Raw genomic sequence first — 16,704 nt, 5'->3', positions numbered from 1 at the left:
CCTCCACCACTTGTCCCAGCCTCCACCACTTCCTCTGGCAGCTCACTTCATACATGCACAACCCTTTGTGTGGAAAAAGTTGCTCCTTAGGTCTCTTTTATATCTTTCCTGTCTCACCCTACACCTATGCCCCCTCGTTCTGGACTCCCCCAACTCAGGGTAAAGACTTTGTCTATTTATCTTATCCATGCACTTCATGATTTTATAAATCTCTATAAGGTCACCCCTCAGCCTCTGACGATCCAGGGAAAACAGCTCCAGCCTATTCAGCCTCTCCCTGTAGCTCAAATCCTCCAACCCTGGCAACATCCTTGTAAATCTTTTCTGAACCCTTTCAATCAGATGCAGCTGAATGAACACAGTTATAATACAGTCAACATTCTGCATTTGCTTTTCGTGTAGATTCTCCTCTGAGTGAGGCTGAGTTACAAGAACAATAGTTTGCAAGATTATTTTGATCTTGGGTGAAACTTGTGCACACCATTGTGCAAAATTGTTGTGATCTTTCGCTGTCAATTTTTCTTTATCTCCCACATGACTGTTTTTTTCCAGGTGCGTGCTATCCTGACGGAAACTGCCTTCAGTATCGAGGAACTGGAGGAGCTTTATTTACTGTTCAAGGTCAGTGGATGTGCAACGCGATAAATCAATCACAGATTACACTGTGAAATTTAAATTTTGTAAAGTGCTGGTTGGGTCTTGTTTGGAGTATGGCAAACAATCCTGGGTAACCCACTACTAGAAAGCTCTAAAGAATATGGAGAGAGTAGCAGGTTACTTATTGGAGATGCTTTAAATTAATTTGCAGGTTGTGTTTGTCACTGGTTGGACCAGCTTTCATTGTCCATCCTTGGTTCACCTTGGGAAGATGGTGGTGAGCTGCTTTCTTGAACTGTGCATGTGAGGGGTGGGGGATTAGATGGACCACGATGCTGTCATGAAGGGAGCTTTGGGAACAGGAATAAGGAGTCGGCCCTTTTATTTCAGTGTTCCTTTTCCGCCATCCATTGAGATTATGGTTGAGCTGTGACCTAACTCCATATATCTGCTTTGCTCCGTATCCTTTCGTACAAATAGATGTTCAGTCGAGTTGTTTGTTTGCAGTCAGTAAGAACGTGCACCTATTGTGCCTGTTTCATTGTAACAAAATAACAACAACATTCTCTGGCTCATTCCTCAGAGCTATGCCTTGACTAATCGGAGTAAACACTGGCCACTGAAAGCAAACGTGCAGGTGCAGCAAGCAGTTAGAAAGATGTGGAGGAGCAAGGAAGTCTTACTGCAGCTTTACAGGACTCAATGAGACCGTACCACCAGTATTGTGTACAGTTTTTGGTGTCCTTACCTAAGATAAGATTTACTTGCCAGCGAGGGAGTGCAGCTAAGGTCCACTAGACTCATTCCTGGGATGGCAGGTTTGTTGGATGAGGAGAGATTAGAGTTTAGAAGAATGAGGGAGGATCTCATTATCATAGGCCTGAACAGACTAAGTGCAGGGATGGCTTTTGTTCCCTGGTTGGGTGGTGGTAGGGGTGTTTGGGGTGGTTACAGAATAGGGGGGGTCACAGTCGCTGGATAAAACGTAGGCTGTTTTGGACAGATGAGGAGAACTTGCTTCATTGGCGAACGTGAGGAATACTTTACCACAAAATGCTGTGAAGGCCAAGTTACTGAATATGTTTCAGATTGAAAAAGATTTCTAGAGGCTAAAGCTGTCAAGCAGTATGGGGTGAGAGTTGGGAATATGACATTGAGATGGAGAATCAGCCATAAACATGTGGGGTGAGCTTAATGGACTCCATAATCTGCTCCTCCTGGTTTGTGTTTCTAATCTGCATGGTTTAAATTTAAACAAAGATTGGCAGTTAACTGTCAGTCATCATCAAACTGGTACATTCTACATGGAAACATCTCTACCAATTGGAATTCACTTGCAAATAAATAAAAACGCTGTTCTTACATCCCCTTTGCATTGGTATTCTTGCGAATGTCCTGATGAGTCACAAGATGAAAAGTTCTTTTAAACATAAATTTAGATATGGGAAGATGGAGATTTAGCACACTTCTGCGTTTCCTCTTCACCGAGAACTCCATGGGTCCAGCAACACTTGCCTTTCAGAATCTCACCATTGTCTGCAAATCCCATGACCCTCCCTCTCCCAACTCTGTAATCTACTCCAGCCCCTGATACTACTACTCCAATTCTTGCACACGCCCAACTTTAATTACAGCAGAATTGGCCGACACATCTTCAGCTGTCTAAGTCCCAAGGCTTACTTTTTTAAAAAAACTTTATTCCTCTTTGACTGCCCCTTCTCCTTCAAGGTGCTCCGTTACAAAAACTTAGCCAAAGAGAGAGTTTTTGAATTACCAACCCTAAAGTACTATCCTGTGACGCCAGTGTTAATTTGACTATCTGCTCCTGTGAAGCATCTTGGGATGTTTCTCATTGTTAAAGCCACTATATAAAAATATCCATGGTTTTTTCCTTTTCCCCCTCAGGCCAAACACTTGATGAGCTGTTACTGGGGTGGGAGCAGCAGTGCAGCAGAGAGACATGATCTCAGCCAGCCTTACCTGGAGCAGTATCGCATTGATTCAGAGCAGTTCAAGGAGCTGTTTGTGGTGCTATCACCATGGACCTGTGGACCACATTCTCAGGTCCTCGCTGGGCGCATCTTCCGCCTCTTGGATCAAAACAGGGACTCGCTTATCAGCTTTAAGGAATTTGTCACCGGGCTGAGTAAGTGTTCATTTTCCTCTCCTAAAGGTGTCTCTGGGAACAATCCCACAGAAACATCAAACCGTGCCTGATAACTCATCGACTGGATGTTCTTTTTGATGCTAGCCTAGAACTTGGGGCTTTCAATATCAGGTTAAGATTTAAACATTTAGGGCTGAAATGGAAAATGTTCTCACTTGGGAAGGTTAGGAGTCTTTGGAATTCTCTACCTAACAACAGGGCTGCAGAAGGTCAATTGGTGAATCAATTCAAGTCCGAGATTTGTGGAAACTGAGGAATCAACAGATACAAGGGCAGGGCAGGAAGTGGAGACTGGTAGAAGCACATGATCTTCTAAATCGCAAAACAGGCTTGTGTATGACCTACTCCTGCTTTGCATTCCTATGAGTTTGGTGAATGTCAGCTGACATGGAGACAGAGGGAGACACCAATGCAATGAATCTATTAGATAAGGGGTAAGCGTGTATCCTGTAATTGAAGAGTCAGCCATGGTTCAGAGGGTAACACAATTGCCTCTGAGTCAGTAGTTTATGGGTTCAAGGCCCAATCTAAACGTTTGAGTGTCTATCGGAGTGTTAGCCTCCCAGTGACAATACTGAATGAAGATCTCACTGTTCAGGTGTTTTCTTTGTACTGAAATGTTTAACAACGTCCCTGTCTGTCCTGTGGGAGTGAAGTATCCCACGGATCTAATCAAAGAAGGGCAGGGGAGTTCTCTGTGATGTCTTGGCTGTATTTATCTCTCCACTAACATCGCTGTTTAGGTGGTTGTGGGAATAGGGAAAATTACAAAATGGGTAGAGACAAGAACATGACATTTGCCAATAGGGATGAGACTTTTAAAGTGGGCATTCTTGAAGAGGAGACAACTCCTATCACTATATCTATATGAACATTTTAGAAACAAAACGAACTGTCAGAAGGTTATTGTATCTGGGGAGTTTTTGATGCTGATATTGGCTCAAATCCAACCTAAATTGTAAGGCTCAAATGAATTGTAACTTAACACAAGTTAATTTGGGGATGTGGGTGTCACTGGCAATTTTGTGTGTATGTATGATTCCATGAGTATGACTGTCAGGCTGTTTTTTAACAAGTCTGTGAGACTGCGTTCCCAATTTTGGTACTCATCCCAGATATTAATAAGGAGAACTTTACAGGTCAATAGTCACATCTGTTCTAATGAAAGGTCTTGAACTGAAACGTTCAGCTGTCTCTGTCTCTCTTACTTTTGGCATTCCTTGAATTCCTGGGGCATTTAGCATCTTAGCTCAAGTGTCCTTATGTCATGGCCAAACTCAGGGATTTGAATTTGTTACCTGACTCTGACCTATATTAATGATGTAAACGTAGAGCCAATTGCAATAGATTCCTGCTGTAACTCAGCTCAACTAATACATCTTGTAGTAGAGGCTGAATCTGGTTGGTAAAGTTCAGTAGCAGCTCAAGCCTATCCAAGGAAAAGAACCTTTCATTTCTATAGCAACTTTTCACAGTCTTACGATGTCCCAAAGACTGCACATAGCTGTACAGCTGATGAAACAATTATGAAATGTCCTTGTGCTAGAAACCCTAGCTATCAATTAGCACACAATGAACTCCCAGAATGGTCAGGTGATCTGTTTTACTGATGTTGGTGAGGAATAGATATTAGCCAATCCAGAGGATTCCTCTGAAATTCTCCAAAATAAAGGTTATGTCGTTTATTTTTTCCCACATTTATCCGAGGCAGGTGTACAGCTCTGCTTAATGTCAGATTGAAAATGCGACATGTCTGACAGTGTTGCACTCTGTCAGCACTGCACCCTAGTCTCATCCAAGATTTTACGCTCAAACCCTCAGAAACAAAAAAGAGAAATTGCTGGAAAAGCTCAGCAGGTCTGGCAGCATCTCTGGAGAGAAATCAGATTAATGTTTTGGGTTGAGTGATCCTTCCTCAGAACCCTCAGAGTTGACTGCAATTGAAATGTGAGATGATGGGTGATTGAAAGTCAGGCTTCATGTAACTTGGATTTTATTTGCTAGGCGGAATGTACCATGGGGATCTTGTGGAGAAGCTGAAACTGTTGTACAGATTGCACCTGCCACCAGGTAAGATCACGAGCAATAAACTTTCTCATGCATGCTTCTTCTCTACTCACCTTTGATTTATCAGTTGCAAGGCTGTATTTTCCCACTTTAGTCAGTTCCCCTCTGGAATGTGCTAGATTACACACGCACTTAGTTTTTATACATGAGGGAGGGGATGGCCTAGTAGTATTATCACTATACCATTAATCCGGGGACCCAGGTAATCTTCTGGGGACCTGGGTTCAAATCCAGCAATGACAGATGATGGAATGTGAATTCAATTAAAAAAATGTACTTAAAAGACTAATGATAACCAGGAAATCATTGTTGACCGTCAGGAAAACAAACCCAGGTTCACTAATATCCTTTAAGGAAAGAAATTGCCATCCTTAGCTAGTCTGGCTTACGTGCAACTCCAGATTCTCAAAAATGTGGTTGAGTCTCTAACGCCATCTGGGAGATTAGGGATGGACAATGAATGCTGGCCTAGCTAGCGATGCCTTTATCCTGTGAATGAATGGAAAAAAATATCCCTGGTCAGTGAATGCAAGACAGATTGTTGACTGTAAAAGGCACCACAACTGAGTTAGATCCCATCTGAGTCTAGATTAGAGTGGTGCTGGAAAAACACAGCAGGTCGGGAATGATGAAGGGCTTTTGCTCGAAACGTTGATTTTCCTGCTCCTCTAATGCTGCCTGACCTGCTGTGCTTTTTCAGCACCACGCTAATCTAGACTCTGATTTCCACTATCTGCAATCCTCACTTGCCTAGATCCCATCTGATCCCAGTTTGGAAATATGGGCTAGTGATCAGGAAGAGCATTGGTAGACCACTTGTTCTCAAACTCCTGAGTAAGCTTTAGCTGCATCTCAGCTAAGATGGGAAAGTGCTGGCAGTGAATCCAGAATGAATTTGTGTGGCTCAGTCCTATTTTGTGGCAAGAACTCAAACAGAGGTTTAGCACTGAGAATCTCATGAATAAAAAAAAAATTCTGCAAATTGTGAAATACATTGCGATTCAGTTGGAGTGGTGAAGATGGGGGAAGATTAGAATCAGAATTGTTTTCTTAATAATCTCCAATAAAGAGGACTCTGATCAATGTGGGACTGCAGTCACATGCTTCTTAGTTTTCCCCTTTTTGCAGATAGGGAAGGAATTTTTAAGAATTATTTAGATCATGTGGTTAAATGTGTCATTTTATAAAAACCTGGAGCTCTGTGGTGCAACTCTTTGCTGCGTGGGATCTTTATGTACAGTTGTGACTCGGTTTCGATGTCCCCATTTCTTTTGCAGCTCTTTGGCCAGAGGAGGAACCAGCGCTGGAAGCTGCTCAATACTTCACTGAAGATCCCTTGGCTGATGTGTCTCATGGTATGTGTGCAGAGTTCTTCCTTTGGTTGTACTTTTCACGAATCCTATGTTTCACTTTTCCCTGAGGGATCAACTGCAAACAAGTGCTTAGAATTTTACAACACAGGAAGAGACCATTCAGCTTATGAGGCTGTGTTCTGAATTCTGGTTGGATTTGTCAAATTTAGTACCGTATCCCCAACTTTTGCCCCTGCAGCTCTATAGTCGTCTTCTAGAATGTGTCTGGTCACCTCTTAAAAATTCCTACTCATTATATTTCCACTCTTTCTGTGGATGCTATTCACATTGTAGCAACTGTTTCTTTCAGGCTTCATTATGACCAAAAAGTGGAAGATCTCTAACAGTGCAACATTGTTTGTCATGTAACTGTTTAAAAAAAAAACCTTCCATGAGAACATACCTTTGACTTATAGTTTCTGCTCAGGATTTAGTGTAATGCATTATATCTATACTTAACTGTTGGAGCTCTGGAAAAGCTCCAGTATCAAATACAGATTCTGCCCTTAACTTTTACTTGTGCAAGTCTGGTGGTAGACTCATTGGAACAGGAGGAAACCATTTATGCATCCTGTTCCACAGTTCGATCAGATTGTGACTGATTCATGCCCTAAGTCTACTTAACCTGTTCCGCTTTATATATCCTTTTATCCAGGAATAAAGCCAGCAATCTCAATCTGAAAATCTCTGATGACCCCGATCGCCTGCAGTTATTTGGGGGAGGGAATTCCAAACTACTTCTGCCTTTGATGTGAAAGCATGCTTACTGATTTCACTCTCTCCGACTCCAACTCTAATGTTTAAGACACTGTCCCCTTTGTTTTGTGTTCCCTCAACAGAGGAAATAGTTTCCCTCTCTAGTTACCTTGCTGGATCCCATTATCATTTTAATGATATTGATCAGATAATCCTCAACCATCGGAACGCTTAAGAAAAATGAATCAACTTCTCTTGCACAATTTACTGTTTAATAGTGAAGCAATGCTTCCTACATTCTGTCTCCAGTGGCCTTTTGAGACCTTGGCTTTCTCAGTACCTTTTGAGTCATTAAAATGCTTTCAATTCTGTGGCAATGCTCGAACTGGAGAGAGCTACTACTATAGGAGTAGTAGTTGAGTTACAGGGACTATAATATGAATTGGAGATGTCTCAGTGTTGAGTTCCTCTGACCCAATTTCAGTTAAATAAGTTATCTGCAGTAAAGATATGGTTAAAGGAAACACTTGAAATTTATTGAACAGGGAAGGACTATAATTTTGTTTTCAAGAAAAAAAGAACTCTATATAGAAAACGTTTTCTTTTATCTGAGAGATATTTTAATATGGATCAAAAAATTGGAATCCTAGGATCTTAAAGCACAAAACCTGGCCATTCAGCCCATTACTCAATGCTAATTCTTTGAAAGAACTATGCAATGAGACTCTTTCCCATCTTCAGTATTATTCTTATTTTGCATTTGATTTTCTAATTATTATAGGCACAATTGTCATTCAGATTCTGAGTGAACTTTCCTCCTTTTTAAAAGGGTAATGATGATGGAACAGTAGCTCGTTTCAGAATTGGTGGGAATTGGTGACGATATATAGTATTGTGTAAGAGGTATGCTTCAGCTGCACATTTTCTTTAAAGATTTGGATTTTGGAGTAGGTATAAGATTGGAGCTATTGCTGCTCTCTGCTCATTAAAGAGTAAATCCTCCAAAGCCTTCCAGTGACTGCAAATATGCAGTTAAATGGGATAATCGGGATGCTCCTTGTAACAATATCCTGCTGAGGGACTCCACAATGAAAGATGTGAAAGAAGGTGAAATTGCTATCCAGGTAATAGAGACCCACCAAACTGCCAAGGAAAACTTCAGCTGATTCATTCCAGTGTATTGAAATTTTCAAAGATATGATGAGTATTAACCATTGCTAAACATCAACTCTGTCCCTGAGAATTAACTTAAATGTGCAGAGTCTTCTTCCTTGAAGTTGTAATTATTGTTTGAGTTTGAGGACAAAGCAGGATTACCAGAATGTTAGCGCAGCTGGTGTGCGATAGGAATGCCAGGAGAAAGGCGGTTTTGCAATCTAAAAAGGATTCAAAAGATTGGACTTAGAATCATACAGATGTACAGCATGGAAACAGACCCTTCGGTCCAACTCATCCATGCCGACCTGATATGCCAACCCAATCTAGTCCCACCTGCCACCCATCTAAACTATCCCTCTAAACCCTTATTCATATCTCCATCCAGATGCCTTTTAAATGTTGCAATTGCACCAGCCTCCACCACTTCCTCTGGAAGCTCATTCCATACACATACCACCCTCTGCGTGAAAAAGTTGCCCCTTAGGTCTCTTTTATATCTTTCCCCTCTCACCCTAAACCTATGCCCTCTAGTTCTGGACTCCCCGACCCCAGGGAAAATACTTTGTCTATTTATCCTATCCATGCCCCTCATAATTTTATAAACCTCTATAAGGTCACCCCTCAGCCTCTGACGCTCCAGGGAAAACAGCCCTAACCTATTCAATCTCTCACCATACCTCAAATCCTCCAACTCTGGCAACATCCTTGTAAATCTTTTCTGAACCCTTTCAAGTTTCTGATAGGAAGGAGACCAGAATTGCACACAATATTCCAACAGTGGCCTAACGAATGTCCTGTACAGCTGCAACATGACCTCCCAACTCCTGTACTCAATACTCTGACCAATAAAGGAAAGCATACCAAACACTGCCTTCACTATCCTATCTATCTGTGACTCCACTTTCAAGGAACAATGAACCTGCACTCCAAGGTCTCTTTGTTCAGCAACATTCCCTAGGACCTTACCATTAAGTGTATAAGTCCTGCTCAGGTTTGCTTTCCCAAAATGCAGCACCTCACACATATTATCTAAATTAAACTCCATCTGCCACTTCTTAGCCCATCGGCCCATCTGGTCAAGATGCTGTTGTAATCTCTTTGCTGTCCACTACATCTCCAATTTTGGTGTCATCAGCAAATTTACTAGCTATTCCTCTTATGCTCACATCCAAATCATTTATATGAATGATGAAAAGTAGTGGACCCAGCAGCAGTCCTTGTGGCACTCCACTGGTCACAGACCTCCACCACCCTCTGTCTTCTATCTTTGAGCCAGTTCTGTATCCAAATAGCGAGTTCTCCCTGTATTCCATGAGATCTAACCTTGCTAACCAGTCTCCCATGGGGAACCTTGTCGAATGCCTTACTGAAGTCCATATAGATCACATTTACCATTCTGCCCTCATCAATCCGCTTTTTACTTCTTCAAAAAACTCACTCAAGTTTGTGAGACATGATTTCCCACGCATAAAGCCATGTTGACTATCCCTAACCAATTCTTGCCTTTCCAAATATATGTACATCCTGTCCCTCAAGATTCCCTCCATCAACTTGCCCACCACCGACGTTGAACTCACTGGTCTATAGTTCCCTGGCTTGTCCTTACTATCTTTCTTAAACAGTGGCACCACGTTTGCCAACCTCCAGTCTTCCGGCACTTCACCTGTGATTATTGGTGATCCAAATATCTCAGTAAGAGGCCCAGCAATCACTTCCCACAGAGTTGTAGGGTACACCTGATAGGTCCTGGGGATTTATCCACTTTTATGCATTTCAAGACATCCAGCACTTCCTCCTCTGTAATACGGACATTTTTCAAAAGAAATGAAAGAAGAATTGTTTTTCAAACTTTCCCTGTTGCCTGTGCATTTGTGAATGGTGTGTGAGAATGCAGTGGCTGTTTCATGAAGTGTACTAGATAATGTTAAGACTCCTGATTCTGTCCTCCATTACTGTTTTATCTAAAAGCTGCCTGTCGCTTGTCTCTAAATGGCTCACCTTTAGTCTCTTTTCCTCTCTTCCACAATACAGCGACATACCTTTTGTCAGACATGGATTTCCTCCTCAGCCATGGGGCATCAGGTTTGTGAACACAAGAATGCTGTGTCAGTCCTGCATTTTTATTTTTTGTTTAACTTTCCGACCTTTTAGGCAATAAGACACAGAAGCAGAAGTAGACCATCCAGCGCGTTGAATATTCTTCCCATGCTATCTTGTAGATCGTGCTTTTACTTGCCTCAGTGAGTCATCAGCTGGAGTGTTGAAAGCTTAAGCAGTTTTAATTCATGGAACACCTTTGTTAAAGGGGTAACACTTACATAATGCCTTTCACATCCTCAATGTCACAAATGACTGTTCCCTATTGTAGTCTAGTCACACATGACACCCAATTTTCACACGGCAAGAGAAATGAGAGTGGTGGTATTTTGGTGATACTTTGGAGTCATATTGGTGCAAAAGCAAGCTCCTTCTCATATGTAACACAAGTAATTTTTGATTGTTCGTTTTTCCTTGGCCGATTAATGCTGAAGATTAGTTAACTTCAGCTCTGCATTGTGAGAGCAGATTTTAATGTGAACATATGAATTTGAAGCAGCGTTAGTCTACTTGGCTTCTGCAGTCTACCCCACACCCAATCAGACCAAGATTGGATGGGAATGAAACGTTTTTATAGTGTTATTTGAAAGAGAATTGTTTAGCTGTGAAGGGCCAAAGGGATTTGGGTGTCCTTGCACTAAAAGCTAATGGATACAACAAATCTAAAAGGAGTATTGGCCTTTTATCTCAATGGAGCTAGGGTAAAGAAGTGAGAAAGTGATACTTCAGTTTTACAAGATCCTTAATGAGAACCCAGCTGCAGTCCTATTCAAATATGGACACTGCATCTCAGGAACGCTGCATTGGCCTTGGGAAGTTCAGATAGTGTCAGGCTTAAAGGGTTAAATTAGTTGGATAGATTATGTTATAAAAGTGTGTAATTACGTCTTCTCGAATAAGACTTAATGAGAGAAGCCACAGGAAAGGATTGCCAAGTTTGGGGTGTGGATGGCTGAATAATGGAGCAAGGAGGTGAGGGATATGCAAGAGGCTAAAACTGCAGGAATGTAGAAATCTCTGGTCAGACAGATGGAGAATGTTGGAAGGAGAGAGTGGTTGAGGCAATGGAGGGATTCGTACACAAGAAAAGTTTAAAAACCAATGTAGATTGTCAAGCACATGGGTGACCGCCACCAGGAATTCATGCAGGGATGTAAACAAAGATAAGCTGGTGTAAATTGAGTAGAGCTTGTCACCTGAAGATGCAGAGACTGACATATCACTATAACAGATTCCTGCACTCCTTCCCCTCCCCAGAAAAGAAAGGGAAAAAACAGGGATTCGGGTAGCCAGGAACAGAGCTTCACCTTGAATGGGAGTTCTACATAGTAAATGTCAACTTGTCTTCCTTTCCATCCTAACCTGGATACTGATGGGTGCCGTACTGGGCAGTATGCTTTTGCAGACCTGACTCAGGGCTCATATGTACGAAAGTGGGTACTACAGATGCTGGAGATTAGAGTCAAGATTAGAGTGTGGTGCTGGAAAAGCAGAGCAGGTCAGGCAGCATCTGAGGAGCAGGAAAATCGATGTTTTGGGCAAAAGCCCTTCATCAGGAATGAACATCCTGCTCCTCGGATGCTGCCTGACCTGCTGTGCTTTTCCAGCACTACTCGGGGCTTATCTGTGACAAACTGCCATCTCCTGACCAGCAAGAAAGATACACATAGAAATTGCTGGAGAAACACAGCAGGAATGCCAGCATCAGTGGAGAGAAAGCAGTCAGCCTTTCGAACCCAGTGACCCAGAAACCCAGGCTGAGTTTCTCCAGCCACTTATGTTTTTGTTTCAGATCTTCAGTTCTTTGTTTTATTTAAGAAAGGCATTTTGTCCTGTCACTGGCAGGCAATCCAGTGAATGCTGTATCCTGTGAGCCAGAGCTGAGCTTCTGATATCATTTGCATTCCCACCTACTTCCAGCTCCATCCTAGAATGCTGAAGGGCAGATGAACATGGGTCATTTTGCCTTGGTGCAGTGATCCCATTCATCCCACTCCCTATTCTTTCCCTTTCAAATAAATCAATGCTACATTTCAAATTGCCTTTACAGTTTGCCTCTATTATTTTGCAAATTATGTTTAAATCTTGTTACTTATCCCTTCTGCCACCATAAAGGGCGGCACGGTGGCTCAGTGGTTAGCATTGCTGCCTTATAGCGCTAGAGACCTGGGTCCAATTCCTCAGGGAACTGTCTGTGTGGAGTTTGCACATTCTCCATGTGTCTCTGTGGGTTACCTCTGGGTGCTCCGGTTTCCTCCCACAATCCAAATGATGTGCAGGTCAGGTGAATTGGCCATGCTAAATTGCCCATAGTGTTAGGTGCATTAGTCAGGGGTTAATAAAGGGTAGGGGAATGGGTCTGGGTGGGTTGCTCTTCAGAGGGTTGATCTGGACTTGTTGGGCCGAAGGGCCCGTTTCCACACTGTAGGGAATCTAATCATAAGTAGGTTCTTCTTATTTATCAAAACACTTCACAGTTTGAACACTTTTTTCAAAATCCTCTTAATCAGCTCGGTCTCTGAACCCTGTTTCAATTCTGAGAAGCATCTTTTGCAGCTTCTTTGAGGCTTTCACATCCTTTCTAAAGGGTAGTGCCCAGAATTAAACAGCTTTCCACCTTAGCCAGTAACTTATTCTGTATTACCTGGCTCTGTCCTGCCTTGGCTCATGTGTTGCTGAAACCCTTATCTGTACCCTTGTTACTTTGATTATTCTAATGGTCTCCTGGCCAGCTTCCCGCTCTGCACCTCCATGAGGTTGCACTTGCCCTAATTGTCTGTTGCCAATGGCTTAATTTACTTTGAGACCCAGCCACCTGTCACCACCAGTGATTGTTCACCTCCATTTGGTTTTAATTTGGGACCATCTTGCTTTAAAACTCTCATCTCTTAAAATTATTAGAATCCCTCCACATCCTCACCACCACCCAGTAGCCACCCCTTCCATTTCTAACTTCCTCCAGCCTCACAACAAACCAGCGAACCATGCTTCACCTTGTGTTGTGTCCTCAGCTGCCAGGGTTCTAAGCTTTGGAATTCTTCCTCCTTATCTCCTTGAGGGTAGTCAATCTTGGGAATTATTGATTGCGGGGAGCTATTGAGGATGAGTTGTTAAGTATATTCAAAGCTCGAGATAAAATGTTTTAATCAATAAGTGAATTGAGGGTTATGGAGAATAGGTAGGAAAGTGAAGTTGAGGATTATCAGATCTGCCATGAACCCATTGAACAACAGAGCAAACTCGATGGGCTAAATAACTTACTTCTGCTCCTACATTTAATTGTCTTTTGGTCTAATTCCCATTATCAATCCTTTGTCTTATGATTGAAACCTTTGCCATTCTATACCCTCTTCTCCTTTTGAAGTTCCTTTTAAAATCCAGGATTTTGACCGAGTTTTTGGTTCGTTGTTCTGATATCTCTTGCTGTGGCTCGGTTAACTCTTGTTGGATGGTGCCCCCATGAAGCCCCTTGGGGTATGTCACTACATTAAAAGCATTACACAGAATGGAGAGTGCCCCTGTTGGATCAACCCCCTCCCCACCCATCGCTGGAGAATCAGTGCGATGGGTTGCGTAGGGAAAATGTGATGTTCACTCACTGTGGTGGGTCTGAGACACTGAAGCGTCTCCAGGAATTAGACATCGATTGAGGGGGAGTGGCTTATCCATACAACCTCTGTCACAGGACCCTGACCTTTACTTCACGGCTCCCAAACCAATTTAATTTGAAGCACTATATAAATTGATCTTGAGCAGCAACTTCAGGGAGCAGAGAGGCTGGCTACCAATTCATTACTATCTACATCGATTCCCAGAGGCATTTGTGTCCCACTGTTTTAGTGTTTTAGCACCCCAGTGTTTAATGGCACATTTGAAGCGAACGCCATTTGCCTTTGGAGTATTTAGATTTTTATTTCAGTGAACCACAGTGAGACAGTGTAGGAGATGGTCATTTGACTCATTCTGCCCATGCCAGCTCTTTGGAAAACCTATCCAACTGATCCTACTCCCTGCTCTTTCCCTGTAGCTTTGTAAATTTTCGCTTTTCAAATATAACTTTCAAAAAGGAATTGAACATAAGATTGAATCTGCTTCCACTGCACTTGCAGCTAGTGCATTCTCCATTGTGGCAACATTCTGTGTAAAATAAAACTTCTCTCTCCTTTCTTCTGTCCCAACCCCCCCCCCACAAGTTATTTAGTCATATCTGACCCCCCATATCACCAATCCACCTGTTACTCGAAACAGTGTCTCCCTAGCTACTCTATCACAACCCTTAAAGGCTTTGAACATTCTTGTCAAATTTCTCCTCCTCCTCCTCCTGAAGGGGAATAACCTGAGCTCATCCAGTCTGTACATATAATAGAGCATGACCACAGACCCTTCAGCCCAACTAGTCCATTCCAAGCATGTTCCAAAACTAAACTAGTCCCACATGCCTGAGTTTGGCCCATATCGTTCCAAATCTTTCCCATTCATCTTCTTATCCAAACGACTTTTAAATGTTGTAACTGTACCTGCATTCCCCCACTTCCTCTGGCAGTTCTTTCCAAACATGAACCACCCTCTGTGTTTTTTAAAAAAAAGAAATAAGTTGCCCTTCATATCCTTTTTAAATCTTCCTCCTCTCACCTCAAACCACCATAAGGAAAGGACCCTTGCTATTCACCTTATTCCTGCCCCCTCATTTTATAAAACTTCCATAAGATCACCTCTCAACCTCCTACACACCAGTGAATGAGAGCTCCTTGCTTCTGGGAGTATTCTATAAACCCTCTCTGCAACCCCTCTCAGGTCTTGACATCCATCTTCAAGAGTGACACCCAGAATTGGCCACAGTGTTTTAGTTGAGACCTCATCAGTGATTTTTAAAAAAATTGTTTCTGTTACCACTACTACTTCTAGGTGCGGCTGCAGGAGCGGAGGTGACTGGACAACAGATGCAAGGTGGGACTGGAAATGGGAACATAAAACAAAATAAAGGTAACACAGGAATGGACTTGCATTTACCTAGCATCTCGGCTGCAGTGACAAGACATTCACTAGCCATTTTATGACAGTGAATTGTTTTTGAAAATGTAGAAAATAGGAGCAAGGGTAGGACATTTGGCTGTTTGAGCCTATTTCACCATTCAAAATGATCATGGTTGATCTCTTCGTGCTTTCGCCCACTAACCTTCAATTCTTTCAGTCCTCTGAACTTTATCTATGTCCTTCTTGAAATCATTCAATATTTTGGCTTCAGTTGCTTTCTGTGGCAGAGAATTCCTCAGACTTCCCACTCTCTGAGTGAAGATATTTCTCATCGACACAATCCTACCCCATGTGACCCCTGTTTATGGGTTTCACTGTCCTTGGGAACAGCCTTCCTGTGTTTACACTATCTATTCCTGTTAGACACACTATCTCTCACACTATCCTCCTGATGAAGGACTTATAGCCGAAACATTGATTCTCCTGCTCCTCGGATGCTGCCTAATCTGCTGTGCTTTTCTAACACTACACTCTCACTCACAAACACACAGACAGAATCTCTCTCTCTCCCTCTCTCTCGCTCACACAAACACACACACGCACAATCTTGCACTGTCTGGCTCGCTTGCTCTCTGTCTGTCTCCCCCGCATGCGTGCCTTCGCTTATACATGCCCTCCCCCCACGCTCCTGGACACACTTCTAACCCCCCGTGCACGCTCCTTCTCTCTCTCTCTCTCTCTCTCTTTCTTTCACACACACAAACACACACACACACACAAAATGAGTGCCATTGACAAGTGTTCTATTCCATTTGAGCCCTATTGCCATTGGAGATGTTCAGAATAGGTTCTGGTCTTACCCGGCCAATATGATCTAAGCCATCTCAATGCTGGGCAATTGAATTTGGAAGAAAGATAGCAAAGAAAATTTTATTTCGGAGTCTTCTAATCTTTCAGTCACCTGTACAAGAGGTTTAAAACAAAATCGAAATATTACAAAAGTCATCCAAGGATATGTTAGGCGTGATCACCAAAAGCTTCATCAAAGAGGTAGATTTTAAAAAGGAGAATGAGGTTGAGAGGAGGAGAGTTGTTACTGGGGATTTCCAGAGCTTGGGACTCAGGAAGCCGTAGCCATGAAAGCCATTTGTAGAGCAATAGAATCAGTGGAAATAAGACGGGTGGGCCAAACAAACTTGCCCTGCTATTCAGTTAAATGGCTGATTTCCTACCTCCGTGCACTCTCCCCATTTCACGTGATCCTAGGAAATCCTCGGAAATGTATTGACATTTGCCTCAAATATAATCAATGACTGAGCCTCCCAGCCTTCTGGGGTAGAGAATTCAGAGATTCACCTTTTTCTGTGCTGTGACTGGAACCATGGTCAGGTTGTTAACCTGGGGCCAATCAGGGAGCCCTGGCTGACAGAGATAAACAGGAGATCTCCCTTCACTGTTTGATCACGTAGCATTGCCCTTTGAGAAGGGCACTGCTTGTCACTGGCCACCCAGGTGTCTCCTTTCTTCCTGATGGTGGAATATAAATAAGATGTACACACATATTGTTTAAAAAAAAGAAAAAAATATATATAAACT

General features: G+C 42.6%; 1 protein-coding gene across 2 annotated transcripts in view; it reads left to right on the top strand.

The window, feature by feature from the left end:
- Positions 1–16,704, top strand: part of tbc1d9b (TBC1 domain family member 9b) — a 62,366-nt gene that overhangs the window by 33,622 nt on the left and 12,040 nt on the right. Inside the window, exons 15-20 of one of the 2 annotated variants that reach the window (XM_043703129.2) lie at positions 553–621; positions 2,503–2,743; positions 4,769–4,834; positions 6,109–6,186; positions 10,069–10,119; positions 15,040–15,117. In XM_043703129.2, the coding sequence (XP_043559064.2) occupies positions 553–621; positions 2,503–2,743; positions 4,769–4,834; positions 6,109–6,186; positions 10,069–10,119; positions 15,040–15,117 (583 nt within the window). The remainder of the gene's footprint in view (positions 1–552; positions 622–2,502; positions 2,744–4,768; positions 4,835–6,108; positions 6,187–10,068; positions 10,120–15,039; positions 15,118–16,704) is intronic. The other variant, XM_043703130.2, reaches the window with a different exon arrangement.

This window comes from Chiloscyllium plagiosum, unplaced genomic scaffold (assembly GCF_037043375.1).
Source record: "Chiloscyllium plagiosum isolate Xiang-an unplaced genomic scaffold, Cpla_swu_hap1 HiC_scaffold_16, whole genome shotgun sequence".
Lineage (NCBI taxonomy): Eukaryota > Metazoa > Chordata > Chondrichthyes > Orectolobiformes > Hemiscylliidae > Chiloscyllium > Chiloscyllium plagiosum.
This window is presented reverse-complemented; position numbering and strand designations above follow the sequence as displayed.